Below are 25688 nucleotides of genomic sequence, written 5' to 3' on the forward strand. Positions count from 1 at the left end.
GATGGCAGTGGCCAAACCTGTTCAGTGGTATAGGTAAGACCCAGAATATTATCTCAGTAAATAAGTGATACATTGTGTACAACTGATGCGAAGGGCAATTAGAGTATTGTTTTGCACTAGATGCTGGCAGGTCTTGTTCAAATTCTGGTTATAAGACAGCAGCTAGAGCCACACTTAGGGCACCTAAAAGTAAAGTGTAGTTGTAAATCTACAACTTCCTCTTCTATTTTTTTGGCAAAAAAAATAAAGGAAATCAATGGTAAAATGTGGCTCAATTTATCAAGTCTTAGTTTATATTAAAATACAGGCATATAAAACTGATGTAATCACCTTCCACTTCCTTTACAGTTGATGAAATAAGTATTTTGGGGCTGTAAATCTAATTCTGAAGTACATTTTAAAAATAGATAACTGGAACTATATATCAAGAGTAGGAATAGATGTAAATATGTAAGATTAGCTGACTTGAATTCTACATGAGATGATTGAAATAAGCAAATTCAGGTTGAGGCATGTAACAGATAATTTCTGTTGCACGCCAGAGTATCCTTTTCTGTTTACAATGAGAAAAAAACCTAGACAATTTATTTTTAAATATAGAAATCAGGCCCACAGTGTTCTTGTAGAAATGACAGAGGTCTAAAATAATAATATAGTCACCAAAGTAAAAATTTTATACTCAGTTCTTTGCTAAATTGTTACCTAAAGACTAAAGATGAGTTTCTCAGCCCTGCAGATTTACCCACTTGATCTGCCTTTTTTCTGTTGTGTGTGAACTCACACACGGTATCAGCCTCTAGACAAAACACATTTGGAGGGCACTTTTTTACCTGGTCGTCTAACAGATCACTTGCCCAAGTTGCACAAAATACAGGAAATTCTCATCAAAGCAGATGGCTTTATTGATTACAGACTTCTTCCTTTATGGAAACCTGGGCTGTCTAAAGTTTAAGTGTAATTATATCTTAATACAATCAAATATTTCATTTATGTTCATGGAGATGTTTATGTGGTTCACCTTTAGTGATTACCAATTATCAAAAAGTGACATCTGAGGCAAGTACTGCAAGATTAGGAATGAAGGACTATTCTTTACATCCTGTATGCCAGAATGTGACAATTGTAATTACTGTTTGACATTTTTCCCCTCCATTTATTATCCTTCATATCCTAGAGTTAAATGATCTTCCTGATCACTTTTAGCTAATATAGCCAAATGTAATGATTCTCCTAAATAAATCTAGAATAGCTAATTGACTTATAGAAATACTGAATTAGAATAAAAAAAAAGGAGATGTTTGAATAAAACACATTAGATGTTCATGTCTTGAATGTGAAAACTTCAGGCCACACTGTTGAGAGTTTTTGTCTCACCTCTGTATTTAATAATGATCCAGAAAATGAAATTTTTATTTAGGCAAAGCTCTGCCAGACATCACCAGCTAACCTTCATAAACACATCTCAATTAATGGGATCTTTTGTTTAAAGATTCCCCTGAGCAATGAAGTCAGTGATAGAGGTAGATTTCCTTTTGCATGTAAGAGACGGGAAGATGGTAGGAGATACTCAAAGCACAGCAGGACAGAGCTCTGGGCAATCTGACCTAGCACTGGTTACTGCTGTTTGAGCAGGAGGCTGAACTAGGTGATGTCCAAGACTCCCTCAACCTGTATTTTTTTTTTCTATGATTGCACATGCAAAAATCTTCTACTCAAGAAAGAGTAGATGAACACACAATGGAATTTTGGCCCTTATGCTGTCTGTAATACATATGCATATGATTAAACTAGCTTATTTCAAAAAGATTTCAACAAGCGGACAAACTAAGCAAGTTGGACTAACTATGCTACATTTCATGGCATTTGCATTCTGAAGCCTTGTGTGTATTTAATTTAATGTCTGTACACAAACATTTCTTTATTAAATGCTTGGACATCTATTAGCCCATTCATATGGGTTAATGCTGTTTCTTGCTTTTGTTGGACATTTTTCTTTTTTTTGCAATATATTTCATGACTGTTTAATATCTTTACACTCCTCTTCCTTGTGATCTTGAGCAAAATGTAAGCAAATTCTTTTAATTTCACTCAGTGCATGTGGAAAAGATAGAAGGTTTTGTTTATAAAGTAAAAATATACATTTACATTACTTACAAATATTTCCTGAGATATCAAGGCAACAGCATGTCTGTAACAGCAAGGACAGAATTGTCTTTAGCTAAATAAATAACAAACCAGAAGCTGTCCCTCTAAAGCTGCAGCAATAAATCTTTTGACTAAAAAGCAAAATTATATTTTGAAAAACACATTCAGCTCAACAATAAAGGCTGTTTCTTAACACTGGAAAATAAGTTTTAGAAACCTGAATGGGCAACACGTTGCCAGATGTTTTACTTTTGAGTATATCTGAAAAGAGGGGTGGTGCTATGTCACAAAGCAACCAGCTTTCATTTTGGAGATGGAGGTGTAGGTCATATCTGCCTTAGCAGCTGATTTCCTTAATTAGTTAATGATAAGTCCATAGAGATGGAAAGATTTAGCTCATTTTATGCATCCTGTAGACTTCCTGACACATAGTTATGATTTTTCTTTTGATTTTTCTTCTATTTTTTCCAGCTCTTGTTAAATTGTCCTTTTAATGTGTTTCTTCATTTTGAGGCTGGATAATTACATGAGTGCATGGTACAGAGCTAAATTTGCTCATAGCTCAGCCTGGGTCGCTACAGATACAGAGCAATGGGGTATGGTAGAAAGGGAAGAGGACCCTTGCGTATTGCTTTGTGAGCCTGAACTGTAACTGTAAGAATGTTTTAAACTGGGGTTTATTATGACAGAAAAGATGCAGAGGGCATTCTCTCCTACAGTAATACGCAAAATTGTATTGGTATATGATGACATATATTAAATTAAATTGCTATACGCTAACAGCTGTCACGACAGCAGTGCAGGCCCTGAGAGACCCTGTTCTGTGCATAGCTTTGTGTTGTGGGCACAGATCAGCAGGCTTTACTTGTTTACAAGGTGGTTCATTTTCTGTTCTTACTCTTATTATGTTTTACAGTACTGACCTACAGAAAGAGCTACAAAACAACCTGGTAGCTATTCAATTTAGGCTTGCTTTTAGCTTCAGAGCTTGGAAAGACCTTTGAGACTGTTAAACTTCACTTTGCTAAGATAATTTTCTGCACTTCTGTTCCAAAACTCTGCTCTTGTGCGTATTTCCTTTTTGAGAAATTTCTGGTCATTGGCCTCAGGCAGAAGCAATCACTGGAGTAGGGGCAGAAAAGAAAACCAAACGTCATTTTTCTGCCAGTTATAGACTGGTAATTGCTTGAAGTCTACATTTTTAGGGTACTGCTTTTTTTTTCTTCTTCTTTTTGTTGATTTATCCTTTTCAATAGCTTCTGGACTAGATCTAGGTGAGAAACAATTCCTCCTAACAGATTTCTTTTCTTCTCACTGCTTTCAAAGTTATAAGATTAAGAGATATTACTACAAGTACACAATAGCATCCTCTGGCTGAAGTAAGCTGCTCTGGAGGCACTGTTAGTTTATGAGATAACGATTCCTTCTAATGAACTGTATTTTGCCTGTAATACTTAAGCCCCTACAGCTACCTGCTAAACTATAAAGCCTAATATTTTCAGTAAGTATATGCAAGGGGAGATAAGAGTCATTCATCTTAAAAAAGCCCCAGAAGCCATTTCTCTTTGGTGAATTCATTTCAGTAAAAATAATAATCATAAAAAGCTTTGCAAGAAAAGAGGCCATTGTATTATCTATCTATATCAATTTCAAAGCAATATATTCATTAGTAAGCTTAAAAGCTCTGACTGATAGTTTTCAGAAGTTGTGCTGTGTTTGAGATGATATTTAAGGGAGGTTCTTCTCCCCCTCTACTCTGCCCTGGTGAGGCCTCATCTGGACTACTATGTCCAGTTCTGGGCTCCTCAGCTCAAGAGGGACAGATAAACGCTGGAGAGAGTCCAGTGCAGGGCCACCAAGATGATCAGGGGACTGGAACATCTTTCATACGAGGAAAGGCTGCGGGAACTGGGGCTGTTTAGTCTGGAGGAGACTGAGGGGAGATCTTATTAACATTTACAAATATCTAAAGGGTGGGTGTCAGGAGGTTGGGACATCCATTTTTTCTATAGTAGCTAGCAACAGGACAAGGGGTAATGGGATGAAGCTGGAACACAAAAAGTTCCACTTAAACATAAGAAAAAACTATTTCACTGTGAGGGTGAGGGAGCCCTGGCACAGGCTGCCCAGAGGGGTTGTGGAATCTCCTTCCTTGGAGGTCTTCAAGACCCACCTGGACATGTTCCTATGACCTGATCTAAGTGACACTGCTTCTGCAGGGGAGTTGGACTAGATGATCTCTAAAAGTCCCTTCCAACTCCTACCATTCTATGATTATATGATTTTATATCTTTTTTGGGTTTTGAAGCTGTCTCTCTCTCGGAGACATTCACACTTGACATTTGCAAACTCGAGTTTATATTTCTTCTTAGTCCAGAAGACCCCATCTTAAAACCTACTTGCAGATTAAACTAATTCTATGCTCATACAAACAAGCTGGATTATGTATGTCTGTTTGTGTATGTGTGCATGTTAGAGTATCTGTGTGTCTTTTTTTTCTTAATATCACTAACTACATTGCATATTGTGCTATATAAGATGCTTTAAATAAGAGAAAAATTAGAAGTAATTCCAGAAACCAATTTTTTTCGAAGGACAAAATCCAAATTTCTGCTTGGCTTTGTGAGCTGATGGAGAAGGGATAAAGCACAGGATTTGTCAAGTACATTAGAGACATAGAGCAATGAACACACCATGGTCAAGTCAGTTTGATTGTATTAGCAAACACACATCTTAAGCTTTTACTCCCTCAGGACTGGATTAGAGGAATACAAACTGCTTATAGTTATTGGCTCAGTAGAGAAGAATAAAAAACTGCTGCTGAGTGCAATAGCTACCTTTTGGAGCACAGTGCTGTTGTAACCTGATTCACATTGGCCATGTGTTGTTATCCAGAACAAATTCAAGATAAACCCATGCAAAATAGTTTAGGATTTCTGATTTAGAAAGCTGATATGCTTCATATGCCCAAGAATTATTACAGGCAAAAGATTTTATGCCTGAGTTGAGTGTTTCACGGGAGAGGAAAGAGAAGCTATTGTCGGGGAAGATGGAAGATGTTTTTATCTCTTGAAAAAATTTTCTTCTGGCTCCTCTCAAGCAGTAAACAATGTAAGATGGCTAAATTAATGCAGGTTTCTTTGGTCACAGTTTCTGAAGGAGAGTCAGGTTTGCAGGTGTAGGAACACAACTTTCAAGGGTTTTGCTTGGTTGGAAGGGTTTCATTTAGGTGAGTGTGTGTAAACAAACCCTGATTTTGTTTGTTTTCTTTCTCCTTCCCGTTCCAGGTGTGTACACTTTTCTTTCCAGCACCTTGAAATCTCTGGAAGAGAGAGACTATATTCACCGTGTTCTGGACAAAATCACAGACACTTTGATACACTTAATGGCTAAATCGGGTCTTTCTCTGCAGCAGCAACACAGACGACTGGCTCAGCTCCTCCTCATCCTCTCTCACATCAGACACATGAGGTGAGAACAAGCACAGAGTCAGCCCTCCTGCCCTGGTCCCGTGACAGAAAGGTTTCACAAATGCACATATACATTTTTATTTCATAGGTGGGAATGCAAATTGTTACTGAAAAAAAAAAAAAGGTTTTATGGAACATGTGTACAAAATAGGACACTGGATTATGGTCTGAAATAAGTTTCCCTCATTTGTTTCTTCTAGTTTTCTTTTCCTTTGCTTCCTATTTTGATAGTGCTGTAAGCAGTGTCTGCTTCTAATCTTATGTGCATCTTGCATTGTTTAAAAAATAACAAGTAGATTACTAACATAACAGTAGCCTATTTCTGCAAACTTTAGTCTCCTGTAAGATTTAATAAAATATGACTTTTGTGTTGCCACTTTTCACAAGTGGTCTGATTGCAAATCACTTCAGAAAAAAAAAGATTAGTATCATTTGTGTATTTTATGGCTTAGGAAAAAAACACATCTACTGAATCTCAATCTAGAAGACTGTGCCCTTTGCTAATTAGAGGCAAAGTGTCTGAAAGCACTGTTACTAGTCCCAGCAACGAGCCTCCTGAACATAACCGCCTCTTAATGTTGCTGCTTAGTGGCTGAAGTGTTAATAACATTACGAGTCTATACAAAGATACAGTACATATTTCATTTGTGTAAAGGGACAAGAGATACTACATAGATTTTAGTTTTCATTATTCCAGCCAATAAAATTAAAATTAAAGTAAGCACCATATCATAGCTACTAAAGCTGAACCATGCAGATTTTACCTCCTGGGTTTTTTCTTCAGGAAAAAAGCCAAGGAGTGTGTGCATGTGGGGGTTTTTTTTGTTTTTTTTACATGTGTCTTTTTATAGAGCTTCTTTGTCTTCATGTTAATCACCCTTTTCCACTGTTGTTGTTTTCCTTAATAATTATTTGCACAATTAAGGAAGTTCCAAACACATAGTGAAGTTAATTACTGTTTCTGTAGTTTTCTGAATAGATACTATTACAAGAGAGCATTTGCCAACAAACTGGCTGAGGTTATTTTCTGGGGAAAAAAAAAAATCTGATATTCTAGGGTCTATTATGGGAAAGCCAAGATTCATTCCATCCACTTAATCACAGTGGTTAAATCAGGAGTCCATATGCTCTAGTCTTGCTTTTAGTCAAAGGAGAGCAAAGGACCTACCTTTAAAAGGCAACTTGCTTATGGGCAGTATGAAATGTTCTTTAAAGGTGCCACCTTCACCTAATTATAGCAGGAGCATACAGCAACTGCACTGTTAAGATTGTTGTTTTGTACAAGGTGGAATTTATACAAGCCTAACAAATATTATTAGCTGATAGTTTTGGGTTTTTTTCCTGTAGCATGTTTGGAAAGTAACTGTTGTTTCATTTCAAATCACAGCAACAAAGGAATGGAGCACCTGTACAATATGAAGTGCAAAAACGTAGTTCCACTCTATGATCTCTTGCTGGAGATGCTGGACGCTCACCGACTGCATGCCCCGGCAGCCAGGAGTGCTGCACCAATGGAAGAGGAGAACCGGAGCCAGCTGACAACTGCATCAGCTTCATCTCATTCCTTGCAGTCTTTTTACATAAACAGCAAAGAAGAGGAGAATATGCATAATACAGTATAAATAGAAGTCAACATATATAATGGTATGAGAAACCCAGCAGCATACTACCTAGCTCATGCTTCATTCCGTCTATAGTGCCACCTCTGTAAACACTCCAGTGACAACAGTCACCTGCATTTTCCATTTGAGTGTTCGTCAAGCGCTTACCTAAACTGATGGCTTGTCCTAAATAGAAGACATTTTGTTGCTCTAGACAGCCAGCAAGGATTGTCATGTTACCTTGATTTTCTTTTAATTTTGCATGTCAGTTGGGTAAGTCCTAATCCAAACCAAACATTAATTTCACTATAAATTAATAGGTCATGCCACCCACAGGTATTGGTATCTTCATGAGTGGTAGCCTTTGTTGATATCCACCCCAAATTCTAAGCTTGCTTAATCCTTTACTTGCAACTTTGAAGCAGTTTTTTAGAAATTCTGGATGACTTTTCTTTGGTGAATAAATGGAAGGTTGATTGGCATCTTAGTGTGCCATTGTGAAGCTACACTGCTAGTTACTGCCTTGGTAGATTCCCACTTCTCTTTCTCCTATAGTAGAAAAGAATCTCTCTCTGACAATGATATTGTTTTACCTTGCTGGTTTACATCATCAGACAACTGCCTCAAGATCATACTGACCAAACTTCATGGTCACTTTACCATATCGTCTAGCTGAGTTGCATTGCATGCATCCTAACTCATCCGATCCTGCAAAGCTAAATTGTTCTGTTGCTTGGCAGTGTGTAAATCAAGGGCAACGTGGCAAACAGTGATAACATAGATAATTATTCTTAAATCAGACCAGATGATTATAAAAATCATCAGGTCATAGGGAAAAGAAAAAGTCTTCAACACACGTACATGATCCAGCACCATTTTATAGAAAAAAATCTCCTCCTGTCCTTTGCTGTGTTGTACTACACAGCAAGGGATGAGGATGCCAGTGCAAGACTGGCACAGCATGGTGGAATGGTCCCATCCCACTCATTAGAGTGTGGCCTAGCCATGTATGGAACAGCTGGCATCACCTCTGATACCAGAACTGGGTAATGAGCCTCAGACATGATGAAGACTCTGGGACTGCATGTCTGGGAAGGTAAATCTGGTTTTCTCCATGCAAGTGTGTAACTGTGGTTCATAGGGATTAGTCAGATTCTTCAGATCAACTGTAAGTATACAGAAAGTCCACTGAAATCAAGAACTTCAGCAAGATATGAAGGAGAGAGACTGAAGAAATCCACAATATGTGCTATTCAAAGTAGGTGTTAGTGCTGCTATTTGACTGCCTCTATGCTAGAAAATAAAATGTGTCAGGGAATGTTGCTGGGTACTGGAATTCATTTATTACATATGCCAGGGATATTTTATTAGTCTAATGATAAACTTTGCCTGTGCTATCTGCACTTCTGTTTTACAGGTGTGGTTTGGGAGTTAGCATGGACCAGGGACTATTCCAATAGCTGGTTGGAGTGACCACCCTGCTAGTAAGGATGTTTCATAGCACGTGCATAGGCTGCTCCACCACAGTTAGTCACAATGCTGGAGAAGGGTTCAGGAATGCTTCTTTTACTGCTATAGTTGAAACCTTTGTGTTAGATTATGTTGATTGAAATATCTTGTAGGTACTAAATATAGGAAATAGTAGAACTAACTCTGTACAGGAGTGGGTATGTCTAAATACGCTCCTTGTTACATGCGCATAGTCTCTCTGCAGTGACATCGAGTTATGCAGCCATTGTGAAAGCAGCAAGGCATAGGATGAGTTTGTGCTTCAGTTCAAGGATTTTATTCTTCAGTGAATGTACATAATGATGTCTGTAACAGTTCAATGTACATATCCGAGGATATGCGCAGTTTAAAAGTCTAATGCTAGATGCTACCTACGTTTGAGAAGATTTCTCAAAAACTGTGCAAGCCTAAACATGTGAAGCAGTCACTGTAAGTTTATAGGCATTTTGTTGATTTTATAGTGGGTTTTTTTCTGAATATGCTGAAGGTTTGTCTTTTTTTGTGTATCCAGTAAGAGTGTGTGTGCATCCGTGTGTGTGTGCGAGCAAATCTGATACCTAAGGGCTTTTGGAGGATTTGTAAATGTCTTGAAAGAAAATGCACATTTTCTTTTGCTCAGTAGCTGGTTTAAAATGTGTTATAAAATAACGAACGCCTAGAAATGAGTGCAGGCTGAGATCTCAACAGAGCACAGGAATCCCTGTAGTTACACTTATGTGCTTACACTGTCATCATTCACTTGTAGCCCAGCATGTGTTAGAGCTGCTCTTTAAATACTGTACACGAAACTTGGTGTTCTCTATGACAGAACACACAGATCAAGCTCGTAAGCCACAAGGCAAATTGGTTTAAATGGACACCCATTATACTGATTCAAGTGTAAACTTGGCCTAGGGGAAAAAAGAAAAGTAGTTCCATTCACAACAGAGTCAGACTCTGCTTACATAGGGCAAGTACCACTACACCACTTCATGGTGAAACTGGATAAGCATGATTTGAAGTGATATGCAGCAGACAATAGGATATCATAATGTGTCTTGGAACATAAGGAATAATCAGTCAGCTCACAGTTTTAATTATAAACACTTTCCCAGGCTCAGCCCTTGCAAGGAAGAAATTTAGGTTCAATCAGTTCTCCCATGTTTGTGGTGACAACAGCGAAGGGCACTCAAGAGACAAAAACAGCAATACCCAGTAATATATTCATTTACCTTGGGGCAGTTTCAGGATCTGTGTCCTTATCTTGTTCACGAGATTTTAACTGAAGCAGCACCTTATTGAATATAGTAGCCTTCCCATAGTTATCTATAAAGGTGATTGTCCACATATCTGACAGCTGAATGTAGCCATTCAATTAACTAAATGAAGTCTATGATACAAAAATGGCAACTTTTTTGTATGAAATTCTGAATTATGCTCTTGTGTATGCAAATGATTGTGCCTCATATTGTAATTGTTATTTCACAGGATGCTATTTTATGTGTATGTGTATATATATATATATATATGCACATATATACTTTATATTTGCAGCTGACAAACCAGTACTACCTGAATACCTGGTGCTGGATTCTAAATAAAATATATGGCATGTAAAAAAAAAAGAAAAAAAAAAGAAAAAAAGAGAAAAAAAAAAGAAAAAAAGAGAAAAAAAAAAGAAAGAAAACTACTCAAGGCAGCTAATTATGCTTTTACCAAAACATTCATAGTGATGTCTCTGGACAAAGAAATAATTATTTTTTAATGTTTATACATGGATCTTTTTAAAAAAATACATGACATCAAAAAAAAAAACCCCAAAAAAAATCCCCTAGAAACACAGGCAATGTTATACCAGCACAAGCCAAACAGAAATAGAGCAGATGAACTTGCTTTGCTTGAGAATATGGTTATTACTGAATTATTACAAAAAGCTTGGGAGGCAGGAGAGGAGACAGGGTGATGTATAGCACAATGGTGTCTGAGTTTCCAACAATAAGTGAAAGCTACTTTGGTTTTATACCGGTTTGAGCCATGTCTCAATGTTGAAGACTTGTCTCAGGTAAAACTCCCAGTTGGGGCACTAGGATTTGTACTGGGGTAAAATAATTCAATGAGAGTTTCTTGGTGTGTGTGTTTGTGGTAAATTTAGTATATGTATTGGTGCCATCTCGTGATGATTTTTCTCCTTCTGTACACTGAAAGGTTTAATAATATAAAAACACAATTGAAGAAATAATCTGAACTGAGCTCCTAGGGATATTGGAAGGACTGTCAGCAGGTTGCTGGACTTTAAAGTGGAAAAAAAAAATAATAGAAAAGAAAACCCAAACCACCCCTTTCATCCATGCCAGGGCTTTCATTGGAGCCTCCATCCATGATGCTCACCGATTCCTTGACTTATGCCAAATGCTTAAAATGAAACAAACTACCAGCAAAGTAAAAATTGTGCCTCGTTAGGGCCTTAGTCATATTGCAGGTTTTGGTAGGAACACAGCAAGCCTCTCTTCTGTATATAATATCCTGCTTTAAAACTAGAATGCAATCCAACCTAAAGCTAATGGGATTTTGTATATAAGGTATTCACAGCTAAACTTATGTGAAGTGCATTTCTTACTTTGAATAAATTCAAGATAGCTATTTTCAATACAATCTACAACCACCATACAGCTTTAAAGACAGAAATTCAACATATGTAAAAACAACCATGACAACAATGGTGTCATAATATCACAGAATCTTAAAATTTGGAAGGGACCTTGAAAGATCATCCAGTCCAACCCCCTGCCAGAGCAGGACCATCTAGAGTAGGTCATATAGGAACTTGTCCAGGTGGGTTTTGGATGTCTCCAGAGAAGAAGACTCCACAACCCATCTGGGCAGCCTGTTCCAGTGCTTTGTCATCCTTGCAGTGAAGAATTTTTTCCTTATGTTAAACCAGCCTTTGCTGTCACCTGCAACTGCAGCAAAATCTCAAGTTGATCTGAGAATTTTAAATCAATATTTCCTTAACATTAATGCCCTACCTTTTCTACTCACAATTCCCTTTCATGTTTCAAATGTAGATAGCCTTATATCCTGACAGCTGTTTTCAAAGTGGTCATTGCCCGTCAGGGTATTTGGTTTTGTGCTGTAATTAAAAAAAAGAGATTTAAAAAAAAAAAAATTGCATTCAGATGTGCCTAAAGAAACAAACAAATGAAAAATTTAAAAAAAGCATATGCTGCCATCTTGCAAATTAGAATGCTCTGTACTCCTGTGTGCCTATAATTAGACGTTTGTTTCTTCAGAAAGTGCCCACTGGAAAATGAAGGGATAGACTGCTAGTCATGAGACGTGCATTAACAAACCACTTTATGTATCAACATATTGTATATACTATAATGCTTTTGTGTGCACTAAGTAGTCCATCATTTGGTATAGGCTCAGCTGCCATAATGTATTTGTTGATGTATCTTGTTCTTTCACTGATACATATAAAATTATTGATGTCTTTGTTTTGGTGAGTTGTTTTTTTTCTTTGTTTTGCACCTAAAAAGGTCTAAATGAAAAATCTGGTAGGCTACCCAATTGCTGCAAGATTTTTATCAATGTATTTGATGTTAAAAATAAAGAATTAACCAGAGCACATTGTTTCATTAGTTATCTTTTGCATAGTTTTGAAAATATGCTTCTCTACTTATTGTTTTCCAGTAGCCAGTGAAAAAGTACATTATTTTTTACAGAAAAAGAATGTGTCTGTTTCTGTGCATCAAGTTCATCACCATTACCAAAAAAGCATCAGAGTGGCCACATACATAGCATCCACAATGTGTTAGACCATTATGGAAGTACAATGTTTTCCTTGTAAACTTAGTCACTCAAGTACTTACACTTTATGTGCTTAGTATTTTATATGCTTTATGCTATCAAGTAAAACAACACTTTTTTCCCAAGTGAAAAGTGAAAAAAAAGGTCTTTGCAAAGAATCAAACCAGTATTTACTTACATATATAGATATTTCAATACTTGAAGACACATATCTATGGGTAATACAGAGAGAATATAGCCTCTATATTAATTTTTTTAATCTACTTTGTGTGCTATGCTGGTTTTGTATGGGACTATTGGCTCATAGGTTCTCTTTTCCTACATGACTGTATATGTAAAAGCTCTTTCTTTTATGTGATATTTCACTGTACACAACTTACAATGAAAAAAATGTTTAAGATTATTACCTTAATTGTAAGGCCTGATAATAAGACAGGAGAGGCCTATTCAAGACTCCAAAAGAAAGGGGGCTCTTTAGACTTTTAAGTGCCAAGTAGAACTGAGCAATGCTTTCAAATCATATGACTGTTTTGCAACATGCTTTCATGAGCTTGCTCAAGAGTTACTACTTTGGCCATGAAAGGTGAGCCAGAATAGTATGAACTAATTGCACGTGTACTCAAAAGAACTAAATTGTTTTCAGTGCTAACTCAAAATCTGACAGCATTCAATGGCTTGATCCAATATTTGATTCACAGGACCAAATGAACACTAAGGTCAAATGCTCTGTTGGTTTATGGAGAACTGGTTTAAGATGGCAGCTGCTACATGATACAGAACTCACAGGCTTAATCCAAAAAAGCAGCTGACAGCAGAATTTTCCTGCAAAATCAAAGACACAACACTCCTAAATTAAAAACTAAACTGCTAAAGTCTGAGCATACTTAACACCTGCAAAAAATGTGACAATTTAAAGGGCAAAGGAGTGCACAGAACCTGAGATTAGGCAGTCTTTTGACCATCTCTTTCCAGGGCACAAATGTGACCACACAGTATCATGGTATGATTGAGCTGGGAAAACACCTCTGGAGGTTGTCTAGTCCAATTCCTGGCTGGGTCACTTACAGAAGATTACAATCAAGCTTTGATTAGGCACAAAAGGAGACTCTACTACCTCTCTGGGCAACCTAATACAGTGTTTGACCACCTTCACATCAAAAAATGTTTTCCTGTGCTCAGATGGAATTTCATATGGTTTAATTTGCATTCATTGCCTCTCTGTGGGCAGAACTGAAAAAAATCTGTCTCCTTCTTCTTCATTCCTTCCCATCATGTGTGTTCTGTGATAGGAGAAGGTTGATGAGACATTACTTTACTCAGACCCCCTCTCCTCCTGTACCCCAAGGAGGAATCCACCAGGAAAATAGCCTCTGCAGTGAGATATTGGACACATTTCCACTGCCAGGAGCCAGATGAGACTCCAGCTTCATTCCCAAGTTTTTACGTCTGCTGGCTGAAGTAATTTGAGAAACCATATAGAAAGAATGTCTCTTCCTATTTTGCCGCAGAGCTCTTGCAGCTGAAACTCCTGATTCACCTTTCCTGGGCCCATCACTCTCACTCTCTCACTACATGCATAAGGCCTTGCAGAGCAGCTGCCTTCTCCCTGAAGGGAGGCCATATACATCCACTTTCTTGCTCTGTTTCCTAATATGTAAGTGATATTGTCTTGTTCAAATGTAAATTATGCTATGTAACTGATTAGGGAGGTATGACATGGTTAAGGCATCACTGAAGAACATATCTGACTGCTTTTACTTTTCTATTAGGGCAATCCCCTCGTTATGCAATGACTACAGCCTCTTCATGGGCTATGACTTGGTGTTCTTAGTGCAGCACTTGCCCTCTTTAAAAGCTTTGTGGCCACGCTTATTCTTCAAAATTAAATGGTGGATTTTTATTTTAATTTATATCTTTTAAATCCCCTCCATGAAGATGATGTTTTTCAGGCTGAAAAAATCTTACATCTCTTACCTCTACATGACACTACTTATCTCCACCACCCAGGCAGTCAAGAGGAGAGGAAAGTCCAAACATGTGAAGTAACACTCATCAGCACGCTCACAGAGAAAGAATGCCCATGGATGGGCACTGTGTACACGGTTTTTCTTATGCCCAGCTAGGCTCCAATTACTACCATTCACCATGGCATCCTGTAGACGCAGAGGCTCAAGTATAAAATTGTTCATGAAGTCTTCAGGAAAATCAAGCATCAAAATAATAAGATTTGGCACTTATCTCAGCAGGAACAAGGCTAACTAGCTCTCATGTCTCTGCAAGATCTATGTATTAGGGTATTTAGGTGTCACTCTAATGTCTTCATTTCTGCAGCCATACAGGTGATCCAAAATGTATCTCCTGTGTTCTGTTCCTACACATTTGTGCACCAGCATATGCTACCATTTTAAACAGCAGAAAAATGTGCTTGTGAAGAAAGGCTGTTTTTACAGGTTTGTTTATTTTTTCAGCCAGGTTTTGCAACAAACCTGATCTCCTTCTATGACAGGGTGACCCACTTGTTGGATGAAGGAAAGGCTGTAGATGTCTACCTTGACTTTAGTAAGGCATTTGACACTGTTTCCCACAGTGTTCTCTTAAAGAAATTGGCTGTTCTTGGCTTAGATGGGCATACATTTTCCTGGGTGAAAAAACACTTAGATGGTTAGGTCCAAGGAGTTGTGGTCAATAGAGTTAAATCCAGTTGGCGGCTGGTCATGAGTTCCCCAGGGCTCAGAACTGAGGCCACTCCTGCTTAATATCTTTACCAATGATCTGGATGAGGGGATAGAGTGCACTGAGTAAGTCTGCAGATGACACCAAGCTGGGTGGAAGTGTCAATCTGCTTGAGGGTAGGAAAGCTTTACAGAGAGATCTAGATAGGCTGGATGGCTGGGCCAAGGCCAGTGCCATGAGTTTCAACAAGGCCAATTGCCGGGTCCTGGACTTGGGCCACAACAACCCCCAGCAGCGCTACAGGCTTGGGGAGGAGTGACTGCAAAGCCGCCAGGCAGAGAAGGACCTGGGAGTGTTGGTTGACAGCGGCTGAACAAGAGCCAGCAGTGTGCTCAGGTGGCCAAGAAGGCCAATAGCATCCTGGCCTGTATCAGGAACAGTGTTGTCAGCAGGAGTGGGGAGGTGATCACTCCCCTGTACTCGGCTTTGGTGAGGCTGTACCTCAAACACTGTGTCCAGTTTTGAGCCCCTCTCTACAAGAAGGATATTGAGGTGCTGGAGAGGATCCATAGATGGGCTACCAAGACACTAAAGGATTTGGAGCACGTCTCATACGAGGAACGGCTAAAGGATCTGGGGCTGTTTAGCCTGGAGAAAAGAAGGCTCAGGAAAGACCTTATCACTCTCTACAGCTACCTACAGTTGGTCTGTTTTCCCTAGTAACAAGTAATAGAACACAAGGAAATAGCCTCAGGTTACATCAGGGGAGGTTCAGGCTGGATATGAGGAGGAATTTCTTTACTGCAAGGGTTGTCAGGCATTGGAACAGGCTGCCCAGGGAGATGGTGGAATCACCATCCCTGGATGTGCACTTAGGTAAATGGTCTAGTAGTTGATAGGGCTGGGACAAAGGCTGGACTTGATAATCTTAAAGATCTCTTCCAGCTGAAATGATTCTATGATTCTAACACATGCTTGGGACTTTAAGTTATTTAGCTCCCCTACACACAAAGACTGAGTGCTACTTTCTAAGACAGAAAGATTTGCTGCTTGTCAGATGCCTTTTATTACGTTCCACTCACCTCTTGAAATCCTATATGATCCATGGAAAGCTGAAACAAGTACTCTGTACTGTAGAGGTAAGCCAAAATTGCTACCAACTTTGCAGTGACAGTCATAGTGAAGCACTAAAAAACTTAAAAGTCTGGGCATTCATATGAAAGCAGAAAAGTTTGAGGTCCAGTCTGCCTTTGCAAGATTACTTTGTGCTTATGTTAAAATCTGAATGTAGGAAAAGAATTTTAGCTTCAAAATGTCTTTTCCTCCCTGTCCCCCCCACCCCCGCAAAGTACTACAGAAACACACTTTATTACAGTAGATTTCTTTTCCTCCCGTGCCCCCATGGTCTGCACATCTGGCTGCCCAATGCTTCAGGTTTAGCAAAGCAGTTAAAGCTTCAACCATGTGTTTCAACCTGCAGCACAATGCTCAAGAGATCCTCTCAGAAAATGTTTGAATTATTTGTAAAGACAATACTACAGACATGAATGTCCTACTTCTTGCATAGGCTTGTGAGCATTTACATAAAAAAATGGACTGCAGTAGCTTTCCTTCTAGTTGCTTTTTAGAAACATCCTTTCTGAAAACAACTGAATGAAAAAACCCCACAATTGCAACACCAATAATAGCAGTTTACCAGAAATTACAACTTGCCTGAAAATGCTAAGAGCCTGACCTGAGTAACCTTTCTGTAAACTACATCCACATCACCTCTGACATAGAAAAGCTCAACTGTGCTTCCCCAAGGACATTTCTATAGAAAAAAATGGCCAACTCCTAAAGCTTCCTCTCTCTTCCAAAAATTTAAAATGTGCCCTTTTTTTATTCTCATTATGGTCAAATCCATTTGCTACATCTCAGATCTTTAAACAAGTTTTTACTGAACCAAGCAGTTTTGACCAGTTCATTTTCTGAATGACATTTAAGTGGCACTAAGCAATAGAAGTCACACCTTTCTGTTCCTATCTGCTTTTAGGGCAATCATTTTATATAATTCAGATTTCTATAATTTAACCGGGCCTTAATCTATGACAAGTCTTTGATGCTTAAGCTTGCAGTTATTAATTTCCTTTTATCTTGTGTCACAGATTTTTATCTACTGCTTTTTGGGAAGACAGATTAATTCTCTAAATCATTCCTATTTGTTTATTTATTGTGGAATATTAATATAATATTCCAATGTTCATAATACTGTTAAAGCAAGCATAACTTCTCCCAAATGTAGGTCTCACATCTATGTCTCTCTAATAGTGCAATAACAATAGAATTCAGTTGGCTCTAGTGCATTTTACAACATCGCTGACAAGGATAAAAACAGCCAGACAGAATCCAGACTAGTTCTTTTTTGTAAGGAATTGTGAATATAAGATACACATTCTTCCCTCATCGCAAAAAGAGAGATGACCTCCTCCCTCTGATCTCGCACCCATCCACCACCAGCCCCCAAAATTTAGCAAACACTGCTTTAGGGGAATTCTGCAATTGACTATTGCAAGAGTTGAACAATTTTATAGACAGATCACCAAGCTCAAACACAAAACTTGCTATGACATTTCCTGCTCTTTTCCATTCCACAATCTATTGCTTTAAACACTAAATAAAATATGAGAGGTGCAAATAAGTAAGAAAATAAATTCTGTCGTCTTCTTTTGCTTAAAAATCCACACTTCTCCTTGGCTCTTATTTCCCAGATTCCTCCTACATTTGCTAAATCCTGATAGCATCTGTAGAGCAACCAGTTTCTGCTACGCCTTTGAACACGCACACACATGCTCTCAGATGCACATGATGTTTAGAGATGCTATCAGCTGTAACCAGCACAAGGCTCTGAGGGCCAGGGATGACTGCTCATAAGACAATCCCAGCAGCTTTGTCCTGGTTCAGTAATCATCTCTAGGAAAAAGTTTTAAGGAAGGAGAGAGCTACAGTGCAAGTGTTCACAGCATTTCTAGTAGAGCTGGAAGGGTGGCAAACCACTGGGGAGAAACTACAGATCTGCTGCAGAACGAAGCTGTTATCACTGCTGGAACAGAGTGGGGAACAGGCAATGGGTATCATCATGCTCACAGCTGTGAGGAATAAGTGCATGTTATTTCTGTCAACTTCAGATCATTTGCACTCCTAACACTGTCAGACATCTCTAAACAGCACTCTTCAGCCTGCCTTCTGATTTTGTAAAGCATGGTCTACAAATGGAACTCCACAAACAGAGGCAGTAAGTTCAGGGTAAATGGTGTGCATTATTTTGCACTATTGTCATTATAAGCATCATGAGTTAGTGCCTTGATATTACCATGCAGCCTGGAGTCACTGAGCAACCAGCTTCCATTATGCCTTTAAACACTCACTAGTTATGAGGTAACCACAGGCCAGTAAGCAAGGTTCAGAGTTGCAAGAGGCATCAAGCCACAGGGATGATTACACTCTATCTATCTATAAGCAGTTAGCATATCTATCTACAGTAGAAAATGGGGACAATTATAATGCAGTAATGACTGGAGTTCCCCAAGATGCAGTCTGCCTTCTCCATGCTTGAACAGCTGCCTTCAACACAGAGTTCTTCAGCTCCTGTACTGCTTTTCCTCTGTACTGCTTTTCCCTATGCCTTGCAGCTAAGGCTCAAGGCACATTACCAGAAATCATTCTCTCACGTTTTCAGAACCCAAGCAGGTGAGGCACAGGAAGAGGGTAGATGATGGATTGCAGACTTAGCACAGAGACAGAGCATCTCAGAATATGACTTAGGCATTTCTTTAAAAGTTTGTCCATGACCAAATCTTCTGAGACAGTGTCCCAGTGAGTGGTAGGCAGAGACCTTGACATTATGCGGATGAGAAAGATGCTGAGACTGGAAAGCTGACTAATGATGCTGGCTGCAATGCTTGACGGCTATTTTTGTCCCCTACAGTTGTCCTATTTGCCCTGGTGATCAATGTATATGTTGATATCACATCGGGGTTTGCCACTCAAGCTAGACCTTCAAATCACTTGTGCTCTTGAGATGGAGCTTGGTTGAACAGGATCCTGTGAAGTGCCTGGCCATCTGTTTCCATTTAGATTTCTCTGTGACAGTTTTCAGGATGAAGATCCAGTTCTGAAATATCACATTTCAAGTCATAATGCTATTGGCTCAAGGCCAGGAAATTCCTTTTGGGGAACTACTCAAACTGCTGATCAGAGATTGATTTCGTCCAGAGCTGGGATTGAAAGTCCCAAAAGTAAGAAGTCTGAAGTGACACTCAATTGATTTTCTAATCTGCTGACACAAACTGCCTGTGATTCCCTTCTGACACCAGCTTACAGACCGACACTCTCATCCTTGAAAGTATATCAGACTTAAGATTTACAAACAGGCATTTTTCCCGTCTATAACATTTTCCTAAAGCATTTCTATCACGGTCTGAGACTACCTTATTCTCAGGTACTGTAGAGGGTGTGCTGTTTACTGGGAGCAGATCACTCAGACTCAAAAGTTCTCAATATCTAACTTCTCTTTCAAATTAACAGGCAACACATTGAAAGTATAGTTAGCTATATGACTATAGCTCAGAGCTTGAGGCTGTGAACAGAAGCAGCTTTGCTTTGAAACATCTGAAAGGAAGCAAGGAAGGCATAGCAGCACACTGCTCTCCAGTTCATGAGCAAGGCAGAGGTGAAATACTCCATGTATGCACTGCAGGTAATCATTAGCCAAAAATACGCTGAATTCAAAAGGCTACTGACACTTGATGATGTGACCTTCTAAATTCCTTACTTCATTATCATCACTTCTTTTCCCTCTTGGTCCTAACTCTGATTAAGGAATTAATTATGAAAAGTTCCTATGATTTGATGTCAAATTTTCCCCTGCCTACTTGATCAGCTTAACCTCCACTCCTCTGGTTGTTCATAGACTGAACATTTCAAGAGATGAAAGAAAATAAAAGTACATGAGCATCACAAACAAGATAGAACCACTCCCCCCCACTACTTAATTTTAATGACTGCTCCCCCAAATTCTCCTAGGAGCTTGAGTGAGATATATAAATCCTGATTTCCTTCTGCAGAAGACAGACTGGTCTTCTGTGTCAGGAAAGTGTGGAAGGCATTCAAACAACCAAGGGAAGCAGAGGCTACAGAGTGGCAAAATAGATGGCAAAACCTAAATGTCAGGCTGCAATTCAAAGCATACCAGGTGCTATGTACCCTGCATACTTTTGGTAGAGTATTAATTCCTTCTGATATCATTCAAACAGAACTCATTGCATTCCTCTCTCACTTTGAACCAACTCCTTTCAAACCTCTCTGCTTCTTCATCACTCTCCCTCAATTTTTAAATACCGTAAGAAACAAACACAGGTCTCACTTGTGACTTTTTGCATGGTTCCTTCAACAGACTGCTCCTCCAGGGGTTCATACTCACATGCTATCCACTAATCTTTAGATAAAATCTACTTCCATGAGGTCATCAATAGGTATCTGGAAAATAGGAGATAAAGTCAGGCTGAGATTTTTTTTCTCACTATATTAGTCTTTTTACACTTTGCAATGTTTTCTTTAAAAGAAAAAAAGTATCTTTCAACAAAAAAATAACTGCCAAAATCAGGGACTGGCTGATGAAAGATTATCTAAAGCATGAAGAGATCTAAACTAACAGGCCTGTGTGAACTACCAAATTGTTCACATAGGTGCACTGACTACCATTGACTAAACTATATCACCAATGAGAATGTTATCAGAAAAGAGAGGAGGTGTCAATTTTATGGAATCGGTCAGGCCTGTTGCAAGACACAGCTCATCCTTGTACTCCCAGAAGTGTGTTCATTTTCTTTGTCTACTCAGAATCAATGATTATGGATACTAATCTTGTGTAGTCTAACTTCTGAATACCAGTGAGGGAAAATAAGCCTTGAAAAGAATACCTACATGTGTCAGTCCAAGTTTGGGTCTCAGACATTGAAGATACTCTGTTGACATACAAAATCCTCTGCAGGAAAATGTTAGCATTACACTTACCTGAAAAGTAGTATGTATTTTGGTTCCTCTAAATGCTGGAGCTCAGCTTGGGGTAGTCTCTCTCTGACCACTCTCCTCTCATACCAGCTCAAATGATGACATTACATAGTAGTAATCCTACGTAATAGCAATTAATGAGCTTTTATTTTCTTTGAGGTTTTTTTATTTCTTTAGATAGGTCAATATATTCTAAGTAAAGAACATTGAACTCACAGGAAAAATTAATACTGTGTGTCATGACTTAATAACCTCAAACTTGTTAAAGAGTAGCAACTTAGAGACATGCTCTGCATTTTTTCAAAATCAAAAAGAATCTTGTTTTGGAAGTTCTGACTGATATGTTGGACATGGTTTCTGCCACTGCTCAGACTGCACATTTTCTGCTATATTTCTGCAAAATTTATGCATTTTTAATTTGTTCTAATTTTCTGCTATTTATGCTTGTTTTTTTGCTATATTCCACTAAACTAACTGTTGGTAAAGCATAAATATCTATCTCAGTATTAAACTGCTACAGAAAGTATTAAGAAATTTCCAGCACATCCACAGGAAAGAAATGCTCCAGTTTATGTGTGAGTGCATACATACGCCCCCCACAACATGCACACACAGAAACAACACACGAGTAAGAATGAACTTCAAGAAGCGGCTTGAGAAAAAATAGCTGAAATGATCAATTATTAATTAAAAATACAGACAGCTTTCAATATTAGGATAACTTCTAACGTGATATTTCCCACATGTTTTACCATTTGTCAAGTTTTCCAGACCTCTTTTAAACATATACCTAATACCGTTAATTTGTTACAGCATCTCAAAATTCTTTTTAAAAGTGCAGCACATATACATCTTCTAATTTTTTTATACCATACATATCTCATTCTAAACTTAGAGGTTTCCATAATTGTCATTAAAAAGCACGTAGACAAAATATTTTATGGTATCTATAATAAATGCAAAGAAATCAATACAAACAAAACTTGGCTTAGCAAACTGTACATACATAAATATGTTCTCTGTTTTTCAACTTGACATTCAATATTTTTCTTAAAACCTTTTATGATCTTATTACACCCATTTTTTTAAAACCTTAAAAAAATGCTTCTCAGATTTACACCTTGTGCATCCAAAGCAAAAGTTAGAACTTCATGCCCGAAACAGAAACCACGGAGAATAATACATCGTCATATAAGATCCTTTAAAATTGTATGTTACAAATGCTCTAAAATTTCTTTAGCATTAGTTATTTTGTATACTGTAGATACTGAGAGGGTATTTAACAAAGACTAACGGCTTGTTTAGAGCAGCACACAGGAAAGATCTACAGTATCAAGTCCTTTGTTATGCATAGTACAGGGCAATGACCTGGATATAAAGTGGCTAAAAGATCCAGAATGCTGGACAGAAGGACATTTCCCTCACACACTTCACATCCTCCTTAGTACCCAGGATGTGAGGATTGAAATGACGCTACTCAGGTAACACGTTGTGCATGTTGATACTGACGCATTGCTAGCTGAGTGCCAGCAGAGAATGACAGAAACACAGCAGTGACTACAGCAGGTAGGTAAAGCTGCCACACTGAATCCTGCCACCCTTTAAAACTATCCTGTCTTCCAGCTGGTGCTCCAGCAAGGTCACCCGCTGTCTCATGGGTATCTTTCATAATGGAGGTGGACCATTCATGTATTTTAGCATGGGGTGGAAAGAGCGGGCAAAATTGTTGGCCATAGTACAGCTGTAGTCCTCCTCAGTCATTGGCACCAGGCAAGCCAGCCCAATCAGGAGCAGCAAGAGCAGCTGAAGTGGCAGAGCAGCTCTGAGGACTCTGAAGAAGAAGGATGGGCGCTGCCACGCAGGCCTGGTCTCAGAAGGGGAGGAACCTGAGCCACCTCTTGTGGACCTGAGAAAAGAGGATGGACAGGTGAACACACTAAAACAATATTGCAACAGAGGTTGCCCTCAGGCACTCAGCCTTCCCTGAAGGCTGGTTTACAATTTGTACAGATCTTGACAACTGTGAGGGTATTTCTCACTGAGCATGCCATTTCCCTGACACTTAAAAAGACCTCATATTTCTAGACTAGGACAGGAAAACACAAAATCATCACAATAGAATGGGCTTTATGACCCCTCTGCCCCTTCATCAGTTATGGGGAAGACTCTCCAGATGAAGCACTGTCCCCTAGAGAAGGGGAAAATGGTGGGCCATACCTGTCACATGTGTCCGATGGACACTGTCTAAAAGAGAAGCCTCTTCATTTAAAATGGCGGTTGCCTTTGGTTTGCAGAAGTCTCTACATTCATTTCCACATACAGTATCCATGAGGGTAAAATGCATTAAGATTCAGTTACATCAATCTTCAATTAATTAATACTCCTACATTCAGGCAACAGGAACTCACTTTTGTACAAAGCACGTTGTATTTTGAATCTTGCACTGAATCAGCAGTTAAAATCTATTTGCTCAACTGACTAGACACCATTGCCTTACAAATGAACTGCTCCCTCATGCCTGTAGATCTGACACATGTCTATGGGAGAGGCAAGACCTAATGCAGGTATTTCAAAAGGTGTGCTTCAAATTAAGCACAAAAATCCAACCTATTTTTTAATGAAGGATATAGACAAAGATTGCTGTTTCCTTTTTGACTGAAACTGTCAGAGCTCTAATATATGGATGACAGGTTTTGAGATAAGTGGGTGTCTGAATGGATGTCCATTAAGATATTAGGTCACAAATTTTATCTTTAGACATTACTATAAAACATCCTCGTGGCTGCTATGATTAAGGAGCCTCAGAAAATGTATGGTTTGCTAGGGCTTAAGAAATAGAAATGCTCATAAGAACAGACTTAGTCTCAACTTAAAAGTGTGTGAGATCAGGCTTGCTGGCTGAGGTCAGATGCTTCCCAGAAGGCAAATAGACAGTGATGGTTCCTTAGTGTCTCCTTGTCTTCCCCTTTTCTTTTGATCCAGTCACTCAGATAAATCTGAATCTGAGTAAAAAAGCATTCAAAAAACAAAACACAATCTTCAAAACAACCAGGCTTGGCACAGTTCCACTTCCCATATATTCAGAAAAGAATTCTAATTTTGGGGGTTTTACTGTCTTGTTCATATATGTGCATTGTCCTACTATGAAGAGTTCAAGAAAGCCAGAAAGATTTGCTAAAGTTTAAATGACCTTTTAAAAGTTTTAGATACATAAATGCTGAGGTGTGCTAAATGATTAACTTAAATATCCCAGGAAGGTGCAGTGATCAAAACATCAGATCACATGTTTCAACCCACGTTACCACAGCCCGGATGGAAAGCTGCTTATCGCATAATGTAAAATCACATATTATAAAAAACATATTGAAAGGATATGGCACATTTAACAGCATCAGAGCATTCTATATTAAAGTTCAATTAGATCAGGACTTCTACTGTCCTAGAATGCCAAGACAGAAAATTAATGGACTGAGGCAGGAACAAAGGGAACAAGGAGTGCTTAATTACCTTTCAAGCATTTGATTGCACACTCTACCTATTTACAAGGTTTTCACTGTACAAATGTTGTTAATCTCGATCAAAAAATACCACATTTTTGCAGATAGTAACTGCAAAGTCTGAATTTTCTTCACTGACTCAGAGTTACACTGGGTATCAGAGGGGGAACTTCCAAAAAGAGGAATCAAAAGGGAACAGGTAAAGTTAGCACCTACTTTTCCCTTTCTTTTCCTAGGGCTTTAGTCGAAGAGTTCAAGACTTTTTGCTTTGTGTGTTATCAGTGGTACATGTAAGCTGCATGTCTGGTCTCAAAAAGGAGCATAAACTTTCTTTAAAAAATTAAGTGTTCATGGTAAAGTTTTGCAGTGAAGTAGGGCATTGAAGAATAGTTTCTAATACTGCACAGAAATAATTAAACAAGAAAATAGTGAAACATGAAAACATCTTCAGAGGGAGAGTTCTAAAAAGTCTGAATGCTGTACTGCCTGGGTTTATTGCAGGTATGCCTCTGTAATCTACATAATTGGTTGAAAAATGGAATAGCTCAGATAAGAATGGTTAATGGGTTTGGTAAGGAGAGCTCGTTGAAAATACACACTGTTAATAGACAAAGGTCCCTATCCATAAGGACCAGAACTCTTATTTACTCCAGCAGGAGAAGGGACACTTTGGAGAAAAATGTATTTTTGGTTTTATCGAGCCTGCATCTCTTTTCTGACTATTCCACTATTTATCACACTGTGTCCTGTTTGAAGAGGGAAGTAAGTCCATCTGCTACTTGTACCACACACAATTTCTACTGACTGTATAAAAGTGGTAGGCACAGCTGTAGACCTGGCTGACAGTAATATCCTTCAATGCCAAGAAATCTCATCAATTAACCTAAGTGCAATCAATAGTTACCTTTTGAGAGTTTGTAATGTTAGTGAAATTGGAACTCTTTCCTAAGCAT

General features: G+C 38.6%; 2 protein-coding genes across 9 annotated transcripts in view; one reads left to right on the plus strand and one right to left on the minus strand.

Annotated features, from left to right (window-relative positions):
* ESR1 (estrogen receptor 1) overlaps positions 1–7237 on the plus strand; it is a 102211-nt gene extending 94974 nt beyond the window's left edge. Inside the window, exons 7-8 of the mRNA XM_061990319.1 lie at positions 5433–5616; positions 7003–7237. Coding sequence (XP_061846303.1) covers positions 5433–5616; positions 7003–7237 — 419 coding nt within the window. The remainder of the gene's footprint in view (positions 1–5432; positions 5617–7002) is intronic.
* A 14654-nt stretch (positions 7238–21891) lies between these two features.
* SYNE1 (spectrin repeat containing nuclear envelope protein 1) overlaps positions 21892–25688 on the minus strand; it is a 287050-nt gene continuing 283253 nt past the window's right edge. For all 8 annotated transcript variants that reach the window (XM_061988999.1, XM_061989000.1, XM_061988996.1 and 5 more), the window contains one exon: positions 21892–23144. In XM_061988999.1, the coding sequence (XP_061844983.1) occupies positions 22904–23144 (241 nt within the window). In that variant the 3' untranslated portion in view covers positions 21892–22903. The remainder of the gene's footprint in view (positions 23145–25688) is intronic.

Source organism: Colius striatus, chromosome 2, assembly GCF_028858725.1.
Source record: "Colius striatus isolate bColStr4 chromosome 2, bColStr4.1.hap1, whole genome shotgun sequence".
Taxonomy (NCBI): Eukaryota; Metazoa; Chordata; class Aves; order Coliiformes; family Coliidae; genus Colius; species Colius striatus.